At 40.2% G+C, this 22,987-nt stretch overlaps 1 protein-coding gene and 2 gene segments (V, D, J or C); 2 read left to right on the plus strand and 1 right to left on the minus strand.

The window, feature by feature from the left end:
- The window catches only part of LOC306707531 (Ig kappa chain V-III region MOPC 63-like), a 28,319-nt gene extending 27,094 nt beyond the window's left edge, over positions 1-1,225 (minus strand). The window contains exons 1-2 of the V gene segment in view: positions 1,147-1,225; positions 731-1,054 (exon numbers count right to left, since the gene is read on the minus strand).
- LOC306707532 (Ig kappa chain V region Mem5-like) overlaps positions 1-3,195 on the plus strand; it is a 39,709-nt gene extending 36,514 nt beyond the window's left edge. The window contains exons 3-4 of the V gene segment in view: positions 1,874-1,908; positions 2,676-3,195.
- Positions 3,196-6,009: 2,814 nt separating this feature from the next.
- On the plus strand, positions 6,010-13,377 carry LOC306706980 (receptor expression-enhancing protein 5). 2 transcript variants are annotated; one of them, XM_079174246.1, is made up of 6 exons: positions 6,010-6,076; positions 6,169-6,303; positions 10,819-10,912; positions 11,285-11,423; positions 12,147-12,337; positions 12,714-13,377. In XM_079174246.1, exons 2-6 carry the CDS (start codon positions 6,189-6,191, stop codon positions 12,718-12,720), a joined length of 546 nt encoding a protein of 181 aa, XP_079030372.1. In that variant the 5' UTR covers positions 6,010-6,076; positions 6,169-6,188; the 3' UTR covers positions 12,721-13,377. The 2 variants fall into 2 exon arrangements, with proteins under 2 accessions (XP_079030372.1, XP_079030371.1); XM_079174245.1 differs by having other exon boundaries at positions 12,147-12,315.
- Positions 13,378-22,987: the final 9,610 nt, after the last annotated feature.

The following is a 22,987-nucleotide window of genomic DNA, read 5'->3' on the forward strand; positions in this document are numbered from 1 at the left end:
TTCAATACACAGAAAAAAACTAATTTCCTGATTCTCTGTTTTTAATAACTGAACTGTTCTTTGCTTTAAAATGGTTAAAAGTGACATTCGTTCATCTAATGTGCTTAAAAAAAGTTAAATTCATTTTCAGTTGTTCAATTTGATCTTTCAAACATTTTTTATGTTCAAAATCTGATGATGTTCTCGGTTCATTCATTTTACATGAAGTGAAAAGGAAGTGAAAGAGGTAGATGATGAAGATTTTAGTTGTATTCACAGGAGCTTTAAGAGAATAAATAACTGTGAATTACAATGAGTCAGTGTTTTTGTATTTCTTTTATAATATATTTGTTATAAAAAATACCGTCTTGATCATCTCAGTATACTTGATAGATAGTACAGGAGATGGTTTTATTTAGAATATTATGTGACATTGAATAGAAAAAACATGTTTTTAGAATCATACAATTTGGATTCTTTTAAAATAAAGAGTAAAACATTTTCAGAAATAAATATGTAGTTAAAAAAGAATCTAATCTCCCGAGCTTATTCATAAAGAGACTGAATTAACTGAAAAATGAGAACTGAGAAGATAAGTTTCAAACTGTATCCAGAAGAGCATCTGTGGTTCTGCTTGATGACTCTTGCGTTGTGTTCACTGGACCAGTTATCGCAGTCTCTTCAGCAACCCTCTGCACCTGCAGCAGTCAACCTGAAAGAGGTTTTTGTACGGCCCTAAATCACTGTGTGAACACGCTGGCACTGTTTATGACATGAATACTCTTACAGTAATAAACTGCTGTATCTTCAGCCTGAACTCCACTGATGGTCAAAGTGAAGTCAGAGCTGCTTCCACTGCCACTAAACCGAGCTGGTGTTCCTGAATGTCTGACGCTCACATTTCTTATAAGGAGCTTTGGTACTTGTCCAGATTTCTGTTGATACCAGAACATACATTTACCATCACTACCACACGAAGCAACAGCTTGGCTGGTCTTACAGGTGAGGGTGACAGTGGATCCTGGACTAGATGTCACTACTGGAGGCTGAGTCACAGTCACCTGACTGCTGCATCCTGCAGACAGAAACAAATCATTCATTAATCAGAAGAAATAAATGAGAGAAATGGCAGCACGTCATGTTTGAAGTGTTGCTGAGTGAGTGAACCTGTGAAACAGCAGCAGGCCAGCGTCCAGATGAGGATGGTGATCAGAGTCATGGTGGTTGTGGTTCCTGCTGTGCTGACTGACAGATCTGAGTCCTGCAGTGTTGAACTCACAGGACTATAAACCTTCTGAGTTCACTGGAGGATCAGCTGACGATGCAAAGCCTCCTCTCTATGGAAATGATTTCTCTGCTCTCAACAGACTGAAGGCAACGTGGGACACAAAACCAGGAGGAGTACTGCTTGATTTAACACAATCGATGATCTTAATGGAATAAAAGAAAATATTTATGTGAGAAGAGCAGATGAGGATTTAAGGAAACATTTGTTTTCACTGTGGTTGGTATCATGTGTGTGTTTGTCTGCCTTCACTGAGAGGGTTTTCTGTGGATAAATAAGATATCTCAGATCTCCTTTTAGTTATTATTATTGAAAAGCAGTAAGTCCCTTTTACCATGTACTATCTGATACAAAACTGTGAAAAAAAGAGTTACAAGGAGACTGTAATTGTTTCTCTGTCAAGTTTAGAAATGTGGAGAAAATAATACAAAGTAATCCTCATTTTCATAATAATTTCTATCCATATCATGAGAAAATATTTGTTGATTCAATAAAGAATAATTTCTTCTGTGCTTTATAAAAAGCAGAGAGTGTTTCAGAGGATAGATGCTTGTTCACAGAGCAGGAGGTTTTTGTACGGCCACTTAATGAGTTTGTATCACTGTGGTACACTTTTGGTGGAGGAACCAAACTCGTCATTGACTGTAAGTACCAGAGATTTCTATTTTATAACAACGTATAACAAATGTAATTTATTCATTTTTTATCAAATAACTAAAATATAATGTGATCAAGATTAGTGTTTCAATGTTATTGTTATTCATAAACATGATCTCACAATTTGAGACAAAACCTTTCAAAAATCATCATTTATTCAATACAACATATAATTCAATTTAAAAAACTGAAAATAACAAATCTATTCTCCGATTTTCTCTTTTCATGAACTGTTCTTTGCTTAAAAGTAACATTTGGTCGAATAAAACTTTCAATGCTCCATTTTTAATCAATAGTTTAGTTTAATGTATTCATTTTCATCATGCTAACAGTTTTTATCTTTAAAATGTGATGTGGATTCCTGTTCAACACATGATTTTATCAGTAAATGCAGCTTATCTTTGTGTTCACGGTTCATTCATTTTACATGTAGTGAAAAGGAAGTGAAAGAAACAGATGAAGAAGGTTTTAACTGTATTCACATGAGTTTTTAAACTGTCAGTTATTCTCTGTCAAACATTATAAAACACATGAAGATGTTTCAATAATCGTTATCGATTAACCTTTTTATTTACATTTATACTTGAATCATGTGGCCGATGGTCTGATACGGAGTGATTTATGAGTGCAACAGGAACACAACTTATTCTGTTTTATTTGATCAAATATAAGAAATTAACAGGATGTTAATTTATCTTTATTACAAGTCTTAATTCTCATCTTTTATCTCTCCTCTCCCCTCTCTCTCCTCCAGTGGGCGTCGTGCGGCCCACCCTGACCGTCCTCCCCCCCTCCAGAGAGGAGCTGCAGAACGGCGCAGCCACACTGGTGTGTCTGGCCAGCGGGGGCTTCCCCTCAGCCTGGAGTCTGGGCTGGAAGGTGGGGGGCAGCAGCAGCTCCTCAGGGGTGTCACACAGCCTGGAGGTCCTGGAGAGGGACGGCCACTACAGCTGGAGCAGCACCCTGAGCCTCCCTGCAGACCAGTGGAGGAAGGCGGGCTCAGTGAGCTGTGAGGCCAGTCTGAATGGACAGAGCCCTGTCACTCAAACCCTGGACCCTGACCGCTGCTCAGAGTAGAGCTTCAGCAACACTTCCTGTGTGGAAATGAAGCTGCTTCTTTGATAGAGATCTGGATGAAGCTACAGATCTCCTCTGTTTCACAGCTCTCTGCTCAGTGTTTGAGTGTGTTTGTTGCTTTCTAATACTGATCTTCTGCATATTCTTCTTTATGTTCATTACTTTTCAAAATAAACTGAATTATAGATTAGTTTTCACTCCAAGACGAACTGGTGATTCTTAAAAATGTGACATGAACATTTAACTATAAATAAAACTGTGGATTATAATGATTCAGTGTCTTTGTATTTTTTTAATAATATATTCTCAATATCCTTTACTTGATAGGAGAGTGGGATTTTGTTTCTGTTTGGACTGTTGTATACAGCGTTTTTTTCAGCCATCATTAGAGCAGATTTTTTTAAATATCAGAGGCTGTGGTCCAACAAGAATCTAACCTCCCCAGTTTATTCATAAAGAGACTGAATGAACTGAGAAGAATATAAGTTTAGTTTTAGTGTGTGTAGAAGAGCGTCTGTGAGTTTGTTTCAGTTTTATTTAGATTCATGGTGGTTCTGCTTGATGACTCTCGTGTTCACTGGACCAGTTCTCCTCATCACAGTCTCTCCACCAACTCTCTGCACCTGCAGCCGGCTGTTTTCACTTCTATCAAACTGAAGGAGGTTTTTGTACGGCTCTAAATCACTGTGTGAACACTCCACCGCCATGGTAGCCCAGACAGTAGTAATCTCCAACATCTTCAGCCTGAACACCTCTGATGGTTAAAGTGTAGTCAGAACCAGATCTACTGCCACTGAATCGAGACGGAGTTCCAGAGAAGAGAGTTGAATAACTGTATATGAGAAGTTTGGGAGCCTGTCCAGGTTTCTGAAGGTACCAACTGAGATCAGCATCAATATCTGAACTCCCTGTGGCGCTGATGGTCACAGTCCCTCCAAGACTGACAGACTTGGATTTGTCAGTCTGAGTAAGAAATTTGTTTGCAGAAGATTCTGAAATTTGAAAATAAAATATGAACTTTGAGAACAAACGACAGATAGCTCAACAACATGGAGCAGCAGTCTAAGTTATAATAGTAACAAGAAGATGAAGACATAAAGAAAATATGTCAGATACGTTTTCAAAATCTCTCACCCTGACACAGAAAAGCCAACATGACAATCATTGAGAACTTCATCCTGATGCAGTTTTCAGTGTGAGTGCATGAAAACAGTTCAGACTTTCTGTGACATGAGAACTTAAAGCTGTGAGGAGCAGTGATGCATTAAAATAATGCAAAATACATTTTAGAAGGCAAACACACATCTGTCCTTGTGAAACTGAAAGGGAGAGATGAGGTGGAGTACGTGGAGGCTACATCTTTCTGTGGACTGATTAAGAACATGAAGAAACTTCTGACTCTCTGTTCCTCTTCTCTCTGCTGGTTCTGTCTTTGTAAACTGTCCCAAAGGCCTTAATGCTCATGAATAGACGCAGTGTGCCCTCTGCTGGCTTTCCAGGTTCACAACAACTCCAAAATGAGATTAAAGAAGAGTCATTTTGCCCTTTGCTCTTTTCCTGATCATAACGTCAATCTGTGAATCCAGAAGCTTTAATTGTGACACTCCTGGTCTCGGTGGGTTCAGGTCCATATAAGCTGCTCTATGCTAGAACACGTTATACCCTTGATTATCTCATTCAAACCCTCAAGAACTTTAGGTCTCTCAATTTGAGCCAGTCCTATCCCGTTTTACCCGAAAGTTGTGTTTATGGATAAAAAAATGATTCTGCTTTTCGTTTAACTTTTTAAGTTTAATGTCATCAAGCCTAAACATCATTATCATCAGCAGCTGCTGGAAGGATTACAATTCCTTTTCTGCTCTGATCCATTTCAGCTGAGATATGAGTCACTGAAGGAAAGTTAAAAAAAATGCTTTTACTTTTTGACTGAAAAGAAAAACCAGACGTTTGTCACTCTGAGGCTCAGAGTAATACCCTCACTCCGGGGGTTTTTATGACACTGACTGATCCTGGTTGATTTTGTTAGGCTCATTCAAGACAATTATTTTTACAATAAAAGAAACATATGAAACAGCCCTCTGAGGGTCGATGGAAGGAAAACATAAACAGTCCAAGATGGAATTAAAACCCCAAGCATTTCTCTACCAGCTTAGTTGTAAAGATGAATTGAGTTCATAAAGAATCAACCTTTGTCAGTGTCTTGTTTCCTCTGCAGGTTGATGAAGCGAGGAAGTTGCTGCAGCTTCAGTCTGATCTTCTTTCTCTCTCTATTTCTTTCTGGGCATTTTTGGCTGCTTTTGTTTTCACTTTACATTGTGTGCAGTGCTTTAGTCTGCAGGCTGTTCAACTGCTGGTGATAGAGGAGCTGATCATGCATGACCGTCACATGCATATGACATATTGCAGTAAACCTGTCTTGTTGAGACTTTTTACTGGATCATCTGCATGCTTTCACTTTAAATTGGATCATTTTTAGGGATAACAGTACTTTAAAATGTAAATCCTTAGAATTGTAACCCTAATTAGGAATAGTTGCAAATGTTTTTTATGTGTAAAATGTACAAAATAGCATTACAGATATCTACATCTTAATTTTTACATTGCAAAAACGATGCAATTTTGTGGTTAAGTAATGGCTTAACGAATGGATTGGCGTTAACATTTACATATTGTCCACTGTACAGCAGGGTACGACTTTGAGGATACATAATAATAATCACAGCTTCTTCATTGAGTAGTATGTTATTGTGGAAATACATTTACTTTCTCAAGTTTACATGATGATTTAAAAAAAGTCCTCTATCGGCTTCCATAGTGTGGTGAGTTTTTTAGCAGTTTAAAAAGCTACAGTCCTCACCATTGACTACAGTCCACACAGAATGTGGCACAAACCGTTGTTTATTCACCTGCTGCGGTGAACGTTACTCACCGGAGCTCTGTGATTGGTCAGTTACTCACCGGAGCTCTGTGATTGGTCAACAGGCGACTGTTAAACTCCTCCCTCACTCCCACCGCAACTTGACGGAGTCAGCAGACAGCCATCCAGCGGCGATTTTTCGGGCAAATTATCAAACCAAGGTTAGTAAAATAACCCCTTGTTTTATGTTTTTGTGGCAAATCCCTCGTATAACATTTAGCTTTCGTTCCTGTGTGATTTGTGTCGACCACAGGCTCCAAGAAAAGCCCGAAAATGAGTCACTTTAAGGAGCGCTTCGTGACTCTGCTCCAGGAGAAGAACTTTGTGACAGACCAACTGGCGACGCTGGAGCAGAAAACGGGAGTGAAGAGAGAGTATCTCGCCTTGGGTACGTTAACGGAAAAGGAGAGAGGAAAGAGGACACAATTAAACTCGCTTTCATGCGTGTGTGTACTTTGAGCATGCCGGAGATAACACAGAACTTGCTTAGGGGCTCAACGTCTCCTCCAAGGACTAACGTTAGCTAACATTCCTTATGTTTAGCAAACGTTAGCTAGTTTAGCTCACAAGTTGCCACACATACTGGAACTGGCAGCCGGTTGTGGTCTAACTGTTAGCGTGAGTACTTGTCTCTTCAGTGTGGTTTCATATCCTGTGTGGGTGGCACTGTTTGCTGGTTCATCTTATCACCCGTCTCGTGCTCAAATACCAAAGTTCATCCAGCTCAGACTTTCATGCTACATTAATGATTAGAGTTAGTTATAATCCCCCTCACACGCACACACACACACCTCTATTTCAATATACTGCTTGCAATATCCCACCAGCAGCTGGTCCCAGGGGTATTTTTACCACGTCCTTAAATATCCAGTGCAATGTACAGATGGAAGGAGATTCTAGGACGACTGGTTATTCAACTGCAGGCTGCTCTCAGTTAGGAGCTGTGTTTTGACACGGCTCAGTTTGCACAGGAAAAAGTCAATAAAGGCCGGACACCTCAGGTTACAGTAACCATAAAGTCAATACATTTTGTCTACAACATGTCCTACATTTAAACCCATTGTCTTTACTTAAAATAGCTCTAATGTGAGTTGCACAGATGAACGTTAACAGCATAGCATGAGGATGCATTAGGTCACAGAGGATGTTGTATATTAATGTGTTGTCTGTATTCAGCTGCATTCAGATCAAATAACCCAGAAGATTTTTGTTGTCTTCAGTGAGTGTTTACACATCATCAAATATAGCACTTAATAGAGGTTGCCCCAACATGGAATTTGGTGGCTGATGTTGATATTTAAAAGTTTAAAAAGCCCATATAATATATCAGCAAAGGTTATTAAAGAATGTTGACCAAGCTATGCACTGAGCGAGACATTGAACAGCAGACAAATATACTTATAAATTGTATCGGGTGGACAAACTATGTAATGGAAATACAATGACTAAACTTGAGCTGAACATCTGTTGATTATTTAATCTACAGAAAATTACCTGTCAACGATTTTGATAATGGGTTTCACTATTTTCTGACATTTAATAGAACAAACGATTAACTAAGGAAACATTTGACAGACCAGTGGACAATAAACATGATCGTTTGTTACAGCCTTATTCTAAACTATCTCTTATTGGTGCTTATCAGCCAACATGTGACACTGAGGTATCCGCCATAAAGAAGCCAGGCGATTTATCGGTCTGGCTCTACCCAACACCAACCCCTCTGAAATATCGCTGAGTCACTATTTCCTTCTTGATCATAAAATGTAAATTAGATGGTTCATTTGGTGTCGGTTAAAGCCCAGTCAGATCTACATGCAAATAATTCTGTGTTGCTGTATATACACGCACCAAACTAACTCGCAGATGCTGAGGATTGCATGCAAATATCACTTGACTCGTCCCTACCCTGCATTTAGCTGAAGGTATATAACCTGAACGAGCAGCCAAATTATACCTCGACCTGTTCCGTTAGCAGAGGTCTCTTATTAGTGTGTTGTTTTCAGTGAGGCAACGTCCGTTCATCTGATACTTCGGCCACGTTGAAGGCTCGTTACAAACGTGTGCACTGATAATGGGTTGCGTTGCAGCCAAGAAAGTATTTCCCATTTGCTCACTATAATGTTATGTTGTACTAAGCGGTTCCCTTTTTAAAAATGTCCACTGTTTAGCTGAGAAACGTCTCAAGTTCATGCTGACTCTTATGACACTGAAGGGACTCCTCTGCTGAGTGGAGTACAGAGAGGTTTCATCTCTGCTGTGGATGCAGCCAAACTCACCGAGTGAGTCGTTTGTTAGCTTCATGTTTTTAAAGCCAACTTCAACCCCTCACCTACTGTACTCCTAACAATAGCTTTGTGTGATGATTTGATGCGAAGAGGAACTGTATTTTCAGCTGAATTACAACTTCTGCAACTCTAATTAGTAGTTTGAGTCAGAAGTTACAGGATTACACAACAGATGGCCTTTGTGCCATTTATTTACAGTTTTTTCCATGAGAAGAACATGTGTTTTTCATTTCAACATCTTTGTCTGGATGCAATGTTCATTTTCTTAGAGGCGTTCAGGAGTTGCTTACTCTCAGCACAGAGACAGATGGATCAGCTTTGTATTATTCATCACTGACTAAATAAAAAAAGTCAGTATATGATTTCCCTATTCAAAGCATTGCTGTGCAGTGTCTGCTTATGTCAGGCGTTGTCTCCTCGGGGTCTTCCATTTCAACCAGTTCTTCCAGTTTTACCTTTTGTTAGAGAGAGATTGGCCGACATGGGAATTGCACGGACATTTGTATATGAGCTGGGACACACAAATGAGATGTAAAGAGCACGCAGCGGTTAGAACAGTATCAAAGGCTTTTAGTGCTATGGATACCGTGTGACTTCATCATTTTTGAGGGCTGAATTTTGATATCAACAGTTGAGTTTTGGATACATTTGAATGATGTATGCATTACTCATATCTACAGCTGCTTGAGAGTTAGACGTCATTCTCCTCCCACATACAAAAGCTCTGAAAAAGTTCTGCTATTTGAATTGTATTAACCTGGGAGTGTTAGATGGAAAATACATGACTGGTTTTGAGAAGTCAATCAATAATGGAAGAAAGGGATCAGCTGAAACGGCTGTTCAGACTGCTATCTATCTGCTTAAAAGCCAGCATCTGTTTAAGCCTCTCAATGCAGCCAACTTACTATTGTTAAGAGTAAGCAGCATTCAATTTAGTTCAATGAGCAGGTTTTAGGGCGAGTTTGTGTGGAATTCCAGCAAAAGCCCTGTAAAGCAAAACGTCCGACACAATGGTTACTTTATTAGCTACATCTGGACATTTTATTACAAAACAACAGCTCTGCCATAAATTCCACCTTTTTTGTGAAGTTTATAAAATTCAGTTTTTGTTGTCATTGTCGGTAAAGTGTAAATTCAGTTCAGTTTGTTATTGAGGGGGCGTTGTTAAATGTGGTGTCTCACTGCATTCTATTGAGAGGTGAATAACATGCGGTCCAGTACAGGGCTTGATGGTAACCTTTGGGCAAGTAGCTGAGATGTTTTACTTGCCCAATAGCCAAACTTGTCCAAAATAGAAAATGTAGGCCTATTAAAAAAAATAGATAAAATCAACAGGGATTTGGACAATTATAATTTATGAACATACAAAACAACTATTGATGTGCTCTCCTCAAAGCCACCAGACCCTATTGATAGAAGCAGTCATTGTACCGTAAGGATCACAGCAAACGTCATTCAAACTCGACAAACAAAATAAAATGCATCAAAAGTTTCTTTGTTAATCTCTCTACTGTTCCAACAATCACCAACTCTGGTTACTTTCTACCGAAGCCTGGCTTAAGTAGTTTTAATGATATATTATAGGCTGCTTAGAGCTAGTGTTAGGAAGTCAATCAGGTCATAATTCTCTCTCTAATATCTATTTTACATTGCTGTGTGAACATTTCCTTTCAACTGTATTTATTCAAGTTTCTCACCAAAAACTACATTTTGCAGGATTACATTTGGTTACATCATAATAACATTATAGTTTACCATTGCCCCACATTAATTTTCATTGTGTAGAGCTTGATTACATTATGATGTCACTCAGCGTAATCTCTGACGTTAGCTGTTGGCTCTGTTCTAGGCAGGACTGTACTGCCCACCGGCCGCTAACAGCCAACGTTAACCAGCTCTCCTCTTTCAACACGGGTTTTTTGTTCACAATGTAGCTTATCGGGGATGGGCGACTAGAAGTCATTAATGCTAATCTCCCATTTTTACTGAATCCTGGCAGATCAATTGCGGCATCCCTAGAAAAGATCAATTAAAATATGGCTGCAACTATTATTTCCATTATCAATTAAGCACTTGGGCTGGAAGATGTCAGAAATTTGTGAAAAAAAGACTCCAATCAACTTCAAATTGCTTGTTTTTATCCAACAAACTATCCAAATCCCAAAGATATTCAGTTTACTATTATATATGGCAAAAAAAGCATTAGATACTATATTTATAATAAGCTCAAACAGCATATTTTGGCAACTATTAAATTAATTAACAGTAATAATAATTTAACTTGATTAAAGCCACTGGCGTGTGTGGTACTTGTACGTACTTGAGGTGTTTCGGCCACGCTGTTTCACACGACTGTGAGCTTAGCGGTGTGTTTAATGTCAACTCTTCCACTCGCTGATTGAAGTGTCGGTGTTTGACTTGTGCTTAGTGCTCCTCCTAATCCTGTTACTGTGCTGTCTTGACATCCTGCTGTCAGACGCACACTGTTTGCAACAAAAGTGTTGAGCTAGATATTAGACGTGTTAGTCAAGTAACTGGGTGACCTCGTCCTTTTCATCTTTGTCCTGCCTTCTGCTCTCACGTCACCGCTGCCTCTCGTCTCTCCCTCTCTGCAGGTTTTCTGGGTTTGGTCGGGCTGTATCTTCTGTTTGGATATGGAGCCTCGCTGCTCTGCAACCTGATTGGCTTCGCCTATCCAGCGTACTTCTCGTATGTATGAAGTTCCGCTTACGAATGACACCATATATGGAAGATTTGCCATCTTTTTATGTGGATGTCCAGTCAGGGCTGATGGTTAACTGCAGGCGTTTTTCACACTATATCCTCGGATAGAGACGAGATAAAAAATCATTGAGTTTTCCCTTTAATGCATTTACAATATGCAACAGGTAATAAGTCCTTTTTTAAACTTAATACAGGGACCCACCCTTCTTCAAAACCTTGCTATACATTGTCAAAAACTCTACAGGATAACTTCTAACTGCAACTAGGTTTTCAGGCTTTTAATATTTGCAGTATGTACTCTTGATGTTATTACCTCATCAATCTTCTGACCTCCAACCTGTCGTTTTGTCCGCTCAGCATTAAGGCCATCGAGAGCAACGTGAAGGAGGACGACACTCAGTGGCTGACCTACTGGGTTGTTTATGGACTCTTCAGCATCGTCGAGGCCTTCTCGGACATCTTCCTCTTCTGGTTCCCCTTTTACTATATTGGCAAGGTAGGCCAGCTTTAAACTTCATTTCTTTAGTTGTCTTTCCCTTTATTTCTATTCTGTATTGTTTTGCCGGCTAAGTCTGCTTTCCCTGTGAAACCACAGACGGTCATGATGCGTTGAGTCTCATGAGCCTTGATGTTTTTGGGCCTCTGCACGTTGTAGCTGGCCAACAGTGCACTCGTGTGGACAATTTGTGTAATGTCGAAACGAGGAAAAGACATTCAGACATCTGCTGTGTCGTAGCCACACTATACAAAACATACCAGGTTTTTAATACTTTGTGTATTCATACTGTAAACGTGTACATAAATACTGATTTTTGAGGGAGCTTTTCAGTATAGTTGTGTTTTGAGACCACACCCTGCTTCAGCTAACAAAAAGTCTCATTCTATTATTTGGGCCTAATTAACATGATCATCATTGCCTTCCTTGATTAACATGGTTTGGTATCAGTGAATAAACTTAATCCTGGAAAGCTAGGATTAATCAACTGTCTCATATTGTGCAATGAGGGATGGTTAACTTAACAACATTACAACCGCACACATTTCAGCGAAATGCTAACACCCATTTCAGTGTCTAGTTGTTTTTCTATGTATTCTAGGGCTGCAACTAACAATCATATTTAGTATCGAATAGCTGCAGGTTTTTGTTGTGATTTATTGAGCCGAGTTTGGACAGGAAGTCAGACAGCAGCATAATATCTAAGATCTGCTCTCTCCTCAGTGCTTTTTCCTGATATGGTGTATGGCTCCGGTGACGTGGAACGGTTCTGAGATCTTGTACAAGCGTGTCATCCGGCCATTTTTCTTGAAACACGAGGCGACCATGGACAATATGGTCAACGATCTGAGCGCCAAGGCTAAGAACCTAAAAGACACTGTGACCAAGGAGGGTGAGATACCAACAGTGTACATGCAAGTACAGCCACATACTAAAAAAAATAAATATATATAGAGGGAGAGATATTGCAGCAACATATTCTCACATCAGGCAAACCACCTCACTTCTAGATTCACACTGTAAAAACATATCCTTAAATACAATAATCAGTTTAACCTTCCTGCAAAATAAAGTGTTTTTATGCCTCTGTGCCGGCGACAGCCATGGCCAGAGACATTATGTTTAGTATTCATATGCAAATGACGTACAACTTTACACAAATGTCTAACAGGATAAAATGACAAAGTGCTGACATTTTGGACAGACGTGGACGTAAACTGCCACGTGACGGGTTGGTAGAAGCATACAACAGCAAGTCGGTAATTGTATCTTCTCTGTTTGTTCCATCAGCTGTTAACCGGGCCCTCAATGACAAGGACCAGTGAGAAACCTGTATCTGTGTTGAAAGAGTGACTGAATGAGATTGTGAGTGCGTCTGTCATTCTGCTTTCGGTGTGTCCTCTCCCACTTCCGTGACGAATGAAGATGATCAACCGACTGCGTGATGCGGTGAATTAAAGCTTCACACTCCTGACAATATTTTAAAGCTTGTTTGTGCGTCAACATCAGTTTACTGCCATCGGTACTGCTCAGACAATCAGAGGAACTGTGACCTTTCTATGTGATCTTCATTTCTTTGTTGTAGTGTGACAGAATTGTTGGCAAAAATGAACCTATGTGTGCAACACTGATGGTGCTGTCAATATGACGTATAATTGAGCCATTTGTGCCAGCAAACGGGAGGCTGACAACATTTAGAGTTTTAAAAGTAGGTTGTCTTCAAATGTGTCCACAAAATGTGTTTTCTAACGTAAATCTAAACTGGAACTCTTACGTGTCTTTAATGTGTGCTTGCTCTAAAAAGCCTCACTCGTGCATGTGCCAAGCAGCATTTAAAGTCTGTTTGAGCTTTTGGGAAGGTTCTCAATCTGTAACTTTATCTGGGCGACTTCTGCCTTTTTAATATGTCTTAATTTATCTTCTCATAATTAAATAAAACTGGAACTTTAATGAACTGAAGTGTCTTCCTTTCTCCAAACGGTGTCATTCCTCACAAAGTGGGAAATTGTATTTTATTTGGTCCAAATTACAACATTCACGCACCAGTGATTTCTCTAATTCTTTTTTTTTTTTTTTTTATAGCAGTGGCAAGTCGGGGAAATTGTATTTCTGGATCCATAACTTCTGCTGATTTGGATGTAGTTTATTCTGCAGCATTACATTTTTCTCATTAATGAACTTTATCTGCTGTGTATTTTTAAATGGTGCACAAATATCTCACGCTGTCTTGGGAAACTTCACTTGAATACCTTAAATTCATTTTTATATATATATATATATATATATATATATATATATATATATATATATATATATATATATATATATATATATAGAAATAAATATTTTGTTAGCAAATTTGCAGATGTATTTGTCGATAACTTTAAATTAAACAATATATTATTATTCAAATTGTGTATCGCCTACTTTTTTGTCGTGATTTGTTGCAGGAAAGATGCTCTTGCCATGGGACAATTTCTCTCCCATCCTTCGTATCTACTTGATCCTTTGACCCGTCACCCTCGAGTACATTTACCGGCATTCAGACAGCCTAACCACCCACACTTTAATCTGTCTTAGGCTCTGTATTCACGCTTGAGGGGCTCTGAATGGGGGGCCCTTTGTGTTTGTGCGCTGGATGTAATGCATGGGAAATGGTGAATGCAGCCGGTGCTATGGCCACACCGCCACGGGGAGAGGAAGACCACCATCTGGAAATGGCTGCTGTGAAGATGCTGGGTGTTTGCTATGTATCCCCTCAGCCACCGGTGGCCGACAGGTTATTGATTAAACAGAAATTGGACACAGAAACCAATTATTCCGTTGTGTTGCTGTGTGGTTTGATCCAACGCCTCGTATTGAATGTGGGGCCTGTAATGGTTTAGGACAGAAGAAGAATAGCAGAAGAGGACAAAGACCGAAAGGAGGGAATGTATGAAAGCATGTTTTATACGTAGGCAAACATATTGCCGTTGGTCCGTTTCCAGACAGAGAATCTCAACAACTACATAAGTTATGTGAAATCTTCTACACACATTTGTAGTCCCCAGAGGATAATCCCTACTACCGGCTGATCCCAACGACTTCTCCAGTGCCAGCAGGTTGACATTTTTGTTTTTAGTAACTTGTCTTGAATGCTGTCCGGTGGATCGCCAGGAAGTTTGGTACAGATATTCAGATGATGAATCCTAATGATTTTTGGTGATTCTCAAACTGTTCATGTGGCACCACCACAGAGACAAACTTTAAACTTATCTTGTGAAATAGCTCAACATCTACAAAATTGATTACCTCAAGATTTTGTGCAGACAGGTCACAGATGATGAATCCCACTGACTATAGATGAAGCTGCTAGAGGAAGTCTTGGCTAATTGTAACCAGGTATGACCAAATACCTGCAAAGCTAATGACATTCCCGCCTTAGCTGTACTTTCTGTCTAATATAAATGAGCAAATGTTAGCATGCTTATCGAAGATGGTGACTGTGGTAAAGATTATATCGTATAGTAGGTTATGTGCAAAGCATCGGCATTTAGCTCAAAGCACCAGTTTTCTGAGCACTTCTCATTCATATTGGCTTACAAGTTTTTAAAAACTTTGTATTACCTAAAATGTTATTGGGGAAACTTGTTTGATAGGGCCCAAAAGTCACTAATTTATATGCGTATTGCAGATGAGCTAATTGTTAACATAGGACGTTTAGAAGACGTCATGCTGTAAACAGTCTTGTTTTGAACAATGCCTCTTTATTTGTTTTCTCTGAATCCCTCTCTTCTCATATCCAAGCTGACTTTCCATCTGCATATTTCTGCATTATATATTCTCCTGCCCGACCCTCCTCCATCATCATGCTCCTCCCTGGTCTTCTGCAGTTCCCAGGCTCACCGACAGAGGGCGACAGAACACCACGCAGTCATTTTGGAGAGTTGGTGAGTCATACAGTGAGACCGTCACGTACAGACAAACGGCTCAAAACAAGGCCCGGTCTGACTCGGCCATGGGCCTTTTATTAGCACCAGGGCTATGTTTCCTCACACTCAATAATGACCAAACGAAATGAATGACATGTTTTCATTCCCCTTCGACATGGGCTGACAATTAATTTGGGCGTCCTTGTACTTGGCTGGTATACTTCCTGGTTTATCTCCTCTGCGATCTCTTTCCTTCTATGCATGTTGTTTTGCTCTGTTATGCATTTACAGTACATACAGCTTACTGTACATAATCCCGTATTGTTGCCTCTCTCTCTCCATGGTGCTGAAACAATGAGGTCGCTGTCTGTGGTGCTGATCCCGAATAAGACAAGAGATGTGATTTTATTTTTTTAGATCAAAATCTTTCCAAGCTGACTTCACATACAACTAAATACAAATCATTCAATCATGTATCTCTTGATACCCCTGCTTGATTGATAGTTATAGGCCTGCTTTGATGTATGTATTATTCATGTCGAAAGCTGGGTTTCGACATTCAGACCTTTTACTGACACGCAATTCAATTTTCTTTGTATATTTAACATTACATATTGTTAGATTGTGGCATCTGCCGTTAATTCGTAATTCTGATATGATCTTGTGGTCAAATTCCTCCAGATGTACTAAAATACTTTGTTTTAGGGAGTCTGTCTTGTATTGTTTTTTTTATTTATTGCTGGCATCCAACCACTAGGAAGTGTATGAACTGAAAGAAAAATCAAGTGTGGACAGAAAAGGGAGAGGGCATAGCACCTCCCACGTCCTATCTGCGAGGGGGAGAGAGGGAGAGGAAGAGAGAGAGTTAGAGAGAGAGAGAGAGAGTCTGCTGTGGTGGTGTTAGAAATCGGACGACATGAGCTCTACATGAACCGTGTAAAATGCTTTAAGACGCTTTCGGCGTTTGTCTTATATCCGTCTGTACCAAGGACGAGCCTGAAGCGGAGCTACACTTCACAACCAGGTATGGAGATGCTGCTCATCCCCACATCTCACACGGAGCTTAGAGATGTTGGTATTCAGTGGCGTAACCGCGGTCCTGCTGCCTGGCTGTCTGTGGAGCGCACACGATCCCTGCTGTTCACGGCCGATATGGGACATCGCGTCTCATTTTCATTATTCATCCGGTTGTTGTTGTTGTCTTAAATGCATCCACACCGGCTGCAACCACGACTCACATATTTGTGTTTGATAACCTCGGTCGTGTGAATGGTATGCAGCCTATTCCCGCACAGCCATATTGGCAGTCAGCGGGGGAGGGAGAGAGAGAGAGAGAGAGAGAGAGAGAGAGAGAGGGAGAGAGAGAGGGCAGAGATGTGAGGGTGTTGGGATTATGATATTGCTTTGATGAGTAAAGGGAGGAGGTGGAGGGAGGAGAATGTGGATGGGATGGGGGCGGGGGGGGGGGGGGGGGGGGATTCGCTGCGACTGCGAAATGATGGCACTGTTGCGAGATGGCGATCTTCTGGTATTTATGAATGAACCGAGCAGAGTAGGGTGGTCTGTATTGGCGTTGCGCACCAATCTGCGGACGGACGGCAAGCCCTCTCTCCTGCCACCCCTTCCTGACTACAGCCGAGACAGGGACGCACGTCAACATATAGACTACACATTAATAATGACGCCAACGTGACGCATGAAGCCCGATTTCAGTGGCAAATGTTAATCCTCCATCTGGACCTGTGTTTCTCTATGTCTCTCCCTCCATGCCTGATGTGCTGTTGGTTGTGGGTCTCATGACTAGAGAGGAGAACCATCATGAAATGAAAAAGGAGTTGTGCATCATTTAGGCCGTGCGTGTGTGCGTGCGTGTGTGTGTGTGTGAATATGTATGTGACTCAACTTCCTGTATGCATTGAACACTGCCAGCCATGGGTGTGTGTGTGGGGTGGGGGGGGGGGGGAGAGAGGCATGACAGTAAATCCTGTGATTAAGCTTTAAAGTGTGTGGTTTGGAGTAGCATAGAGATGCAGCCCGTGTTACAGCATGCATGTGTTGGGCGAGGATGGGAGATCAGTGGAAGTGTGAATGGCCACAGTACGGTTGCATAAGAACACTTCTGCTGCTGAGGCAGGACAAAGAAATGACTCAATACATGGTAACAAAAGAAAAACACGGAGAGAGGAGACAATGCTGGTTTGCTGACGTGTCTGATGATGTTGGAGATGAGCATGGATGCTGATAATTGAAATTCCGTTCTCCCCCCAAATTCTGTTTGGGATGAATGCTCGTGTCTGGAAACGGGCAGCTCCACACACACACACACACACACACACACACACACACACACACACACACACACACACACACACACACAAGCAGATAAGTTTAGTGGCTTCAGTGAATTTACAATAATTATTAGTATTATTTGGGTGCAGTCTCTGTTATTGGTATTTATCTTGTTAATTTCTTTAAAATGAATTAATCAACCATGCATATCAGATCCAATATGCTATTATTGCAGTGTTGCCCAGATGTACTGTGGTCTAACAGCAATTGTTTCCCTTGAGGGAAAATTCTCCAACAATTTACCATTTCACCACGTACTTTATTAATATCATTATTATAAGCGACGATTATACGTTTATTATATGTCCCTTATCAAAATCAACAATTACAAAGAGCTGCGAAAAAACAAAACATTACACAACATGAGAATAATTAAGTGAAAAGAGAACATTTAAAGTCAAGTAGCAATAACTCACTGTCATGGGGAAAATAAAATAAACATGCATTGGCTGACAGTGAGGCATCAGTAGGACAGAAGATGAAGAAACCCGGCCATGACTTGAAGGCGTCTGGTAAAATGTCGTAGGGAAATGCATTTTCTTAAAGAGAAAAGTAGTTTTGTTTTTTGGACGGCTGCCATTTGTCAATGAGTTAAAATCTGTGAATTTGACCCATGTTGTTGCGTATGATATTGCGCATACCTAAATCTTAATGAGTGGCGTAATTTCAAGCTTGATTTAAAATTCTTTTAGTATGAAAAGCATGAAACAAAAATGGATTATCTTCTCAAACAGAGCTTTCCTCCATGAAGCTTTTTGAAGTTAGAGTTAACTGCTGTCTCCTCATGATGTTTAAGTCTGTCTGTTGCTTTGACAGCACAAGTCTAGTCAAGTGCACCATCACTGTTGAGCACTCCCGAGCTATATATAACCATATGCTGCAGAACGTCTGCTTTAATACAGATCAATGCTAAAGTGTTTTAGCTGTTCTGACGGCACCAGCTCATACAACATGGCATAAGGCAGGATTGTCGTAGTCTGGTGCATAACTAAAACAAGAGTATTTGACATTTTGTTCAAATGTCAGCCATTCATTTACTATCAGCACCATCCATCTTTCAATCTGTTCAAAGAACTGAGAGAACATTGACAGTATTTTGTGGTTTGAGATAAAGAAACGGTCAGTTTCTCTTCCCAGTTTTTTTTATGGGAGCGTCACAAGCAGTCCGGAGCGGGATTCCCTTGTTGTTTCCACCTACGTTGTTATCAGACGTGGATCAAGTGGTATTATAAAGAAAGCTGTGCTTGGTTGATGTCGTCGGTAGAAACCAGTGGAGTCAATCCAAAAGTACCAACCCTGTCCGTGTCACCATCTGTCACTGCAGGCGGGCTTCTGCAACACGCTACGGCAGTCTGCAATTAGTGCTTCAGTCAGGTCGGTGGCCTTCATAGCGTCTAAGAATAGGCTGTCTTGAAAAGATTAATTTGAATACATCATGCAGACTTGAAAACAGACACGATTGCTGCATTGCTAGTGCCGGAAACTGAATTTCTTTCCTCTTTCTTGGCCCGATTCTGGTGTTAATATCCAGGCGCCTCTGTGTTTCCCAGATTGCCAGGCCGTGGTATTAGTGGAGTCTTATGGAGAAGCCAGACGGAGCAACCCAGGGTTCCCCAGGTCAAGCTAATACTCAGTACTAATACACACTCATAGACTAATTACATGGCCAGGTTGCATCCAGTCCTGTGTAAAAACCGCCGCACAGAATCAGCGTGATTATGGTCACAGGGTTTGATTACAGCTCAGGATTTAATTTGCCAGCAGGGGAAATATTTTTCTAAAATCTTATTAAAAGTGCGCATTTAGAATATATTTCCATTAAGACTTATCAGGAGTATAGTTGCAGGTTGACGGGTGTTTTAAGATGTAGACTCTGAACACCTGAAGCTGCTGTGTTGAAAATGTGAAAATTGAGGGAAGTCGGCATCTTGCTTGTGAAAAACATGCATCAGGTTTTCCTTTGTTGCCCCTTTTTAAGTGCCCCTCTCTATGGGCAACAGCAAGCAGTGGTGCTAAAGAAGCTAAGTGCTAATGGTGATACACATTTGGCTTTCACAGTGAAACATGTTTGGTTCAGTCCCTGGATTATATTAAATATATTTTAGAAAATGTTACCTTTAATGTTACCTTAGTGAAGCTAAGTGCTAATGGTGATACACATTTGGCTTTCACAGTGAAACATGTTTGGTTCAGTCCCTGGATTATATTAAATATATTTTAGAAAATGTTACCTTTAAAGCGTTTTACGGCAATATTTTAATTTGTTCAACAGTTACATTTACCTCTCTTTCAAACTTTCACTACAACCTTTGAATGAATGAAAACTATTGAAAACACTTGACTTAGAGATATAATCCTTAAGATTTCATGAAATCAAACCCCATTTTTGTTCATTTGGTTGCACTTTAAACAGACACACCAGTTGCCTGGTTGTATTTCTGACAAAGTAGCTGCACAAAGAAAATATTCTGTGATATTGAAAATTACTTTTACTGAAATTTACCCCAAAAAATGCTAAATGTAGAGCATTTGGTCTAAACCCACTATCATTCTGGTAAAAGTAATAACACTTTTGGGGTTGTGAATCGTCAATGGAAAGCCTGAATTGTGCACAGCTCACCGGTGAATTTGCAAAATAGTGCTGAGGGGGACATTTCTGGAGCCTGTTCTCTGCTTGATAGATGGATCTTCTGCAGAAAAAAAAACCTGGTCTAACTTATATGTGACGTCGTAAGTATCAAGACAGATAAATGTCACCCGCATTGTTTGTGTGTCTGTCTCTGCTGATATTCCCAATGCCACAGCGTTACTGTCAGTGCATGCTGAGTCAAAGGGATGTTCATGGAGTATCGGAGGGCTTCATCCGGAGCTGCATGTAGTCTTATAGGAAGACCGCTGGTATCTTAAGTCCTGGTAATTGGGTCAATGCAGAGCAGGCCAGCAGCATAGAGGAGGTTAAGCTCAATGATTAGCTACTAAGCCAAGACCACAGTGCTCCTGGACAGTCTAAGACCCATACTCCATGCACATACGGTGGTGTATGCTCAATCACTGTATAGATTGACACTGATGAGAGGCAGACACACCCCCATAGTCTCACACACAGCCTTCAAACACCTCAAGCATACCCAAAGGTATTGTTACATGTATATCCTCTCATGCACACACACTCACACACACACATAGCCTGACTTTGATGTTATTGAATGATGTAATGCAGGGGTTTAATGCAAATAAGAGGAGTAGGATTAGATGTTTCAATTGTATATGTTAAATGTCGTCTTATTTTCTTAAATTATTCAGAATCATTCAGAGGACGTGAAGTGATTGTTTCTATGCTCATATTAATTTTATTGATTGTACATATATAAGTGTACAGGTGTAATACATAGCATTTAGTTTGTAAAGACTTTTGTCAATTGTTCTTCCATTGAAGGATGACGCACTCCTGTGAAACAAGAACATTTTTCAATCTCTTGGACTGAGTTCTTTAAAGAAAGACATTTTTGGGAAATACACTTATCTAATCCTTCTTGATGAGAATCAGATAAGAAGATTTATATCTGTCCATTAAATACTGGCAGCAACATCCGGTTCTGAAAAGTGAAGCCAATGTGTAAGAGCCTTAAACCTGCATTCATTCTAATGGCCAGCAGGGGGCGACTCCTGTGGTTGCAAAAAGAAGTCAGTTTGTATGGAAGTCTATGAGAAAATGACTTCTTACTTGCTTTATTATCTCAGTAAACATTGTGAACATTAGTTTATGGTCTCAATCTCTAGTTTCAAGTCTTCTTCAATACAGTGTGATGTTCATTTGGTAAATTAAGTTCCCATTTAGAATAAAATAGATGACCAGGCAGGGTAAGCTTTAGGGCGTGGTCACCTTGTGGTTGGTAGGTCGCATTCACGGCGTTGTCCGGTCTGGGAGTTGTCCACATTCTCGTCTTACAACTTTAACCCTTTCACAATGTATTTTAAGTTCATGAAAGTTAATTGTTACATTTTGGTCGCCTAAAAATGTCTCATTAAGCATTCGGTTGCACCTAACTCCACCCTCTCATGTGGCGAAGGCCAAAAACCAAGATGGTAGCGAGCAAAACGCCGAACCTGGGGCTTCAAAACAGCGTGACGCTGCCACTATGAGATTCTGAAGAGCAGACATTTTGTAGGTTTCCATCCAACGATAGTAAACAAGTTTAGATTTATTGGAGGGATCTAAAACTTGCAAAGCAATATTTCAGCCAATTATTTCACAATAATACATATTTTATGATATTATGATATTATATGTTTTAAACTTTCATCTCTTTACACGTATGTAACAACAAATAACCATATTTTAAATGTTTCTTAACACCGCAAGAGTCACACAACACTGTACACTCTATATCCAATGAGTGGACATATTCCATTGATTTAACTATGATGGATTTGAAAGGAATGTTTCCTTTATTTGCATCATCTCCCTCCAACACACACACACACACACACACACAGGAAGATGTGTGGGCTTATCCTCTCTTTTTTAGTACAGTGACAGATAAACTATTTCACATACATAATTCATAATTCTTACATCAACTCCCACAGCTTATCAAATATTTTAAAATAAGCACATGAGAGTGTTTTCATTTGTGTGTTCTGTTTGCAGCTGTGAACACAGTGAGAGAGCAGCGTGACTGAATGTGTGAGACTGTAACTAAATGTATAAATTCAACTTTCACAGCCTGCTCACACCTAATGAAAAAGCCTGGGTCTTTAAATTGCTCTTGCTGAAAAATGCAGATTCATTTCTCTGTTACACACACACTTGAAACACTTGCGCTGATGTGTGCACAGGGAACAGGGAATCTTTTGCTTGACTGCACAGACACACACACACACACACACACACATGTGCAGGTTTCAGACATGGTGTGTGTGTGTGTGTGAGTGGCCAGAATATTTCAGACAACCTCGAGGCGAAAATCTTTTGATCCCGTAAAACCCCAAATAGCCGTGTATCCTCAGCATTCCAGTGTCCGCGGCTTTCTCAACAAGACACCATGGGACCGCTTTGTGGGTGTCTATTTAATCACGCTCTTGATCTGTTGAATGGCATTGTGTTTGATGTTGGTTAATGCGCTTCCTTTGTGCTGCTGCGTAAGTAGCTCTCTTGAGGGAAATTATGTGCATATTTTTGCTAAAGGTGACATTTCCTTGCGTGCTCTGTGAAATAAACGACTAGAGACGGCTGCCTTCCGTCTATTTTCCGACTCAGAGTAGAGGAGGCCTGTTTGGTCTGTGCCAAAGCTATTTGCTAAT

Source organism: Pholis gunnellus, assembly GCF_910591455.1.
Source record: "Pholis gunnellus genome assembly, chromosome: 15".
In the NCBI taxonomy this organism is placed as follows: Eukaryota; Metazoa; Chordata; class Actinopteri; order Perciformes; family Pholidae; genus Pholis; species Pholis gunnellus.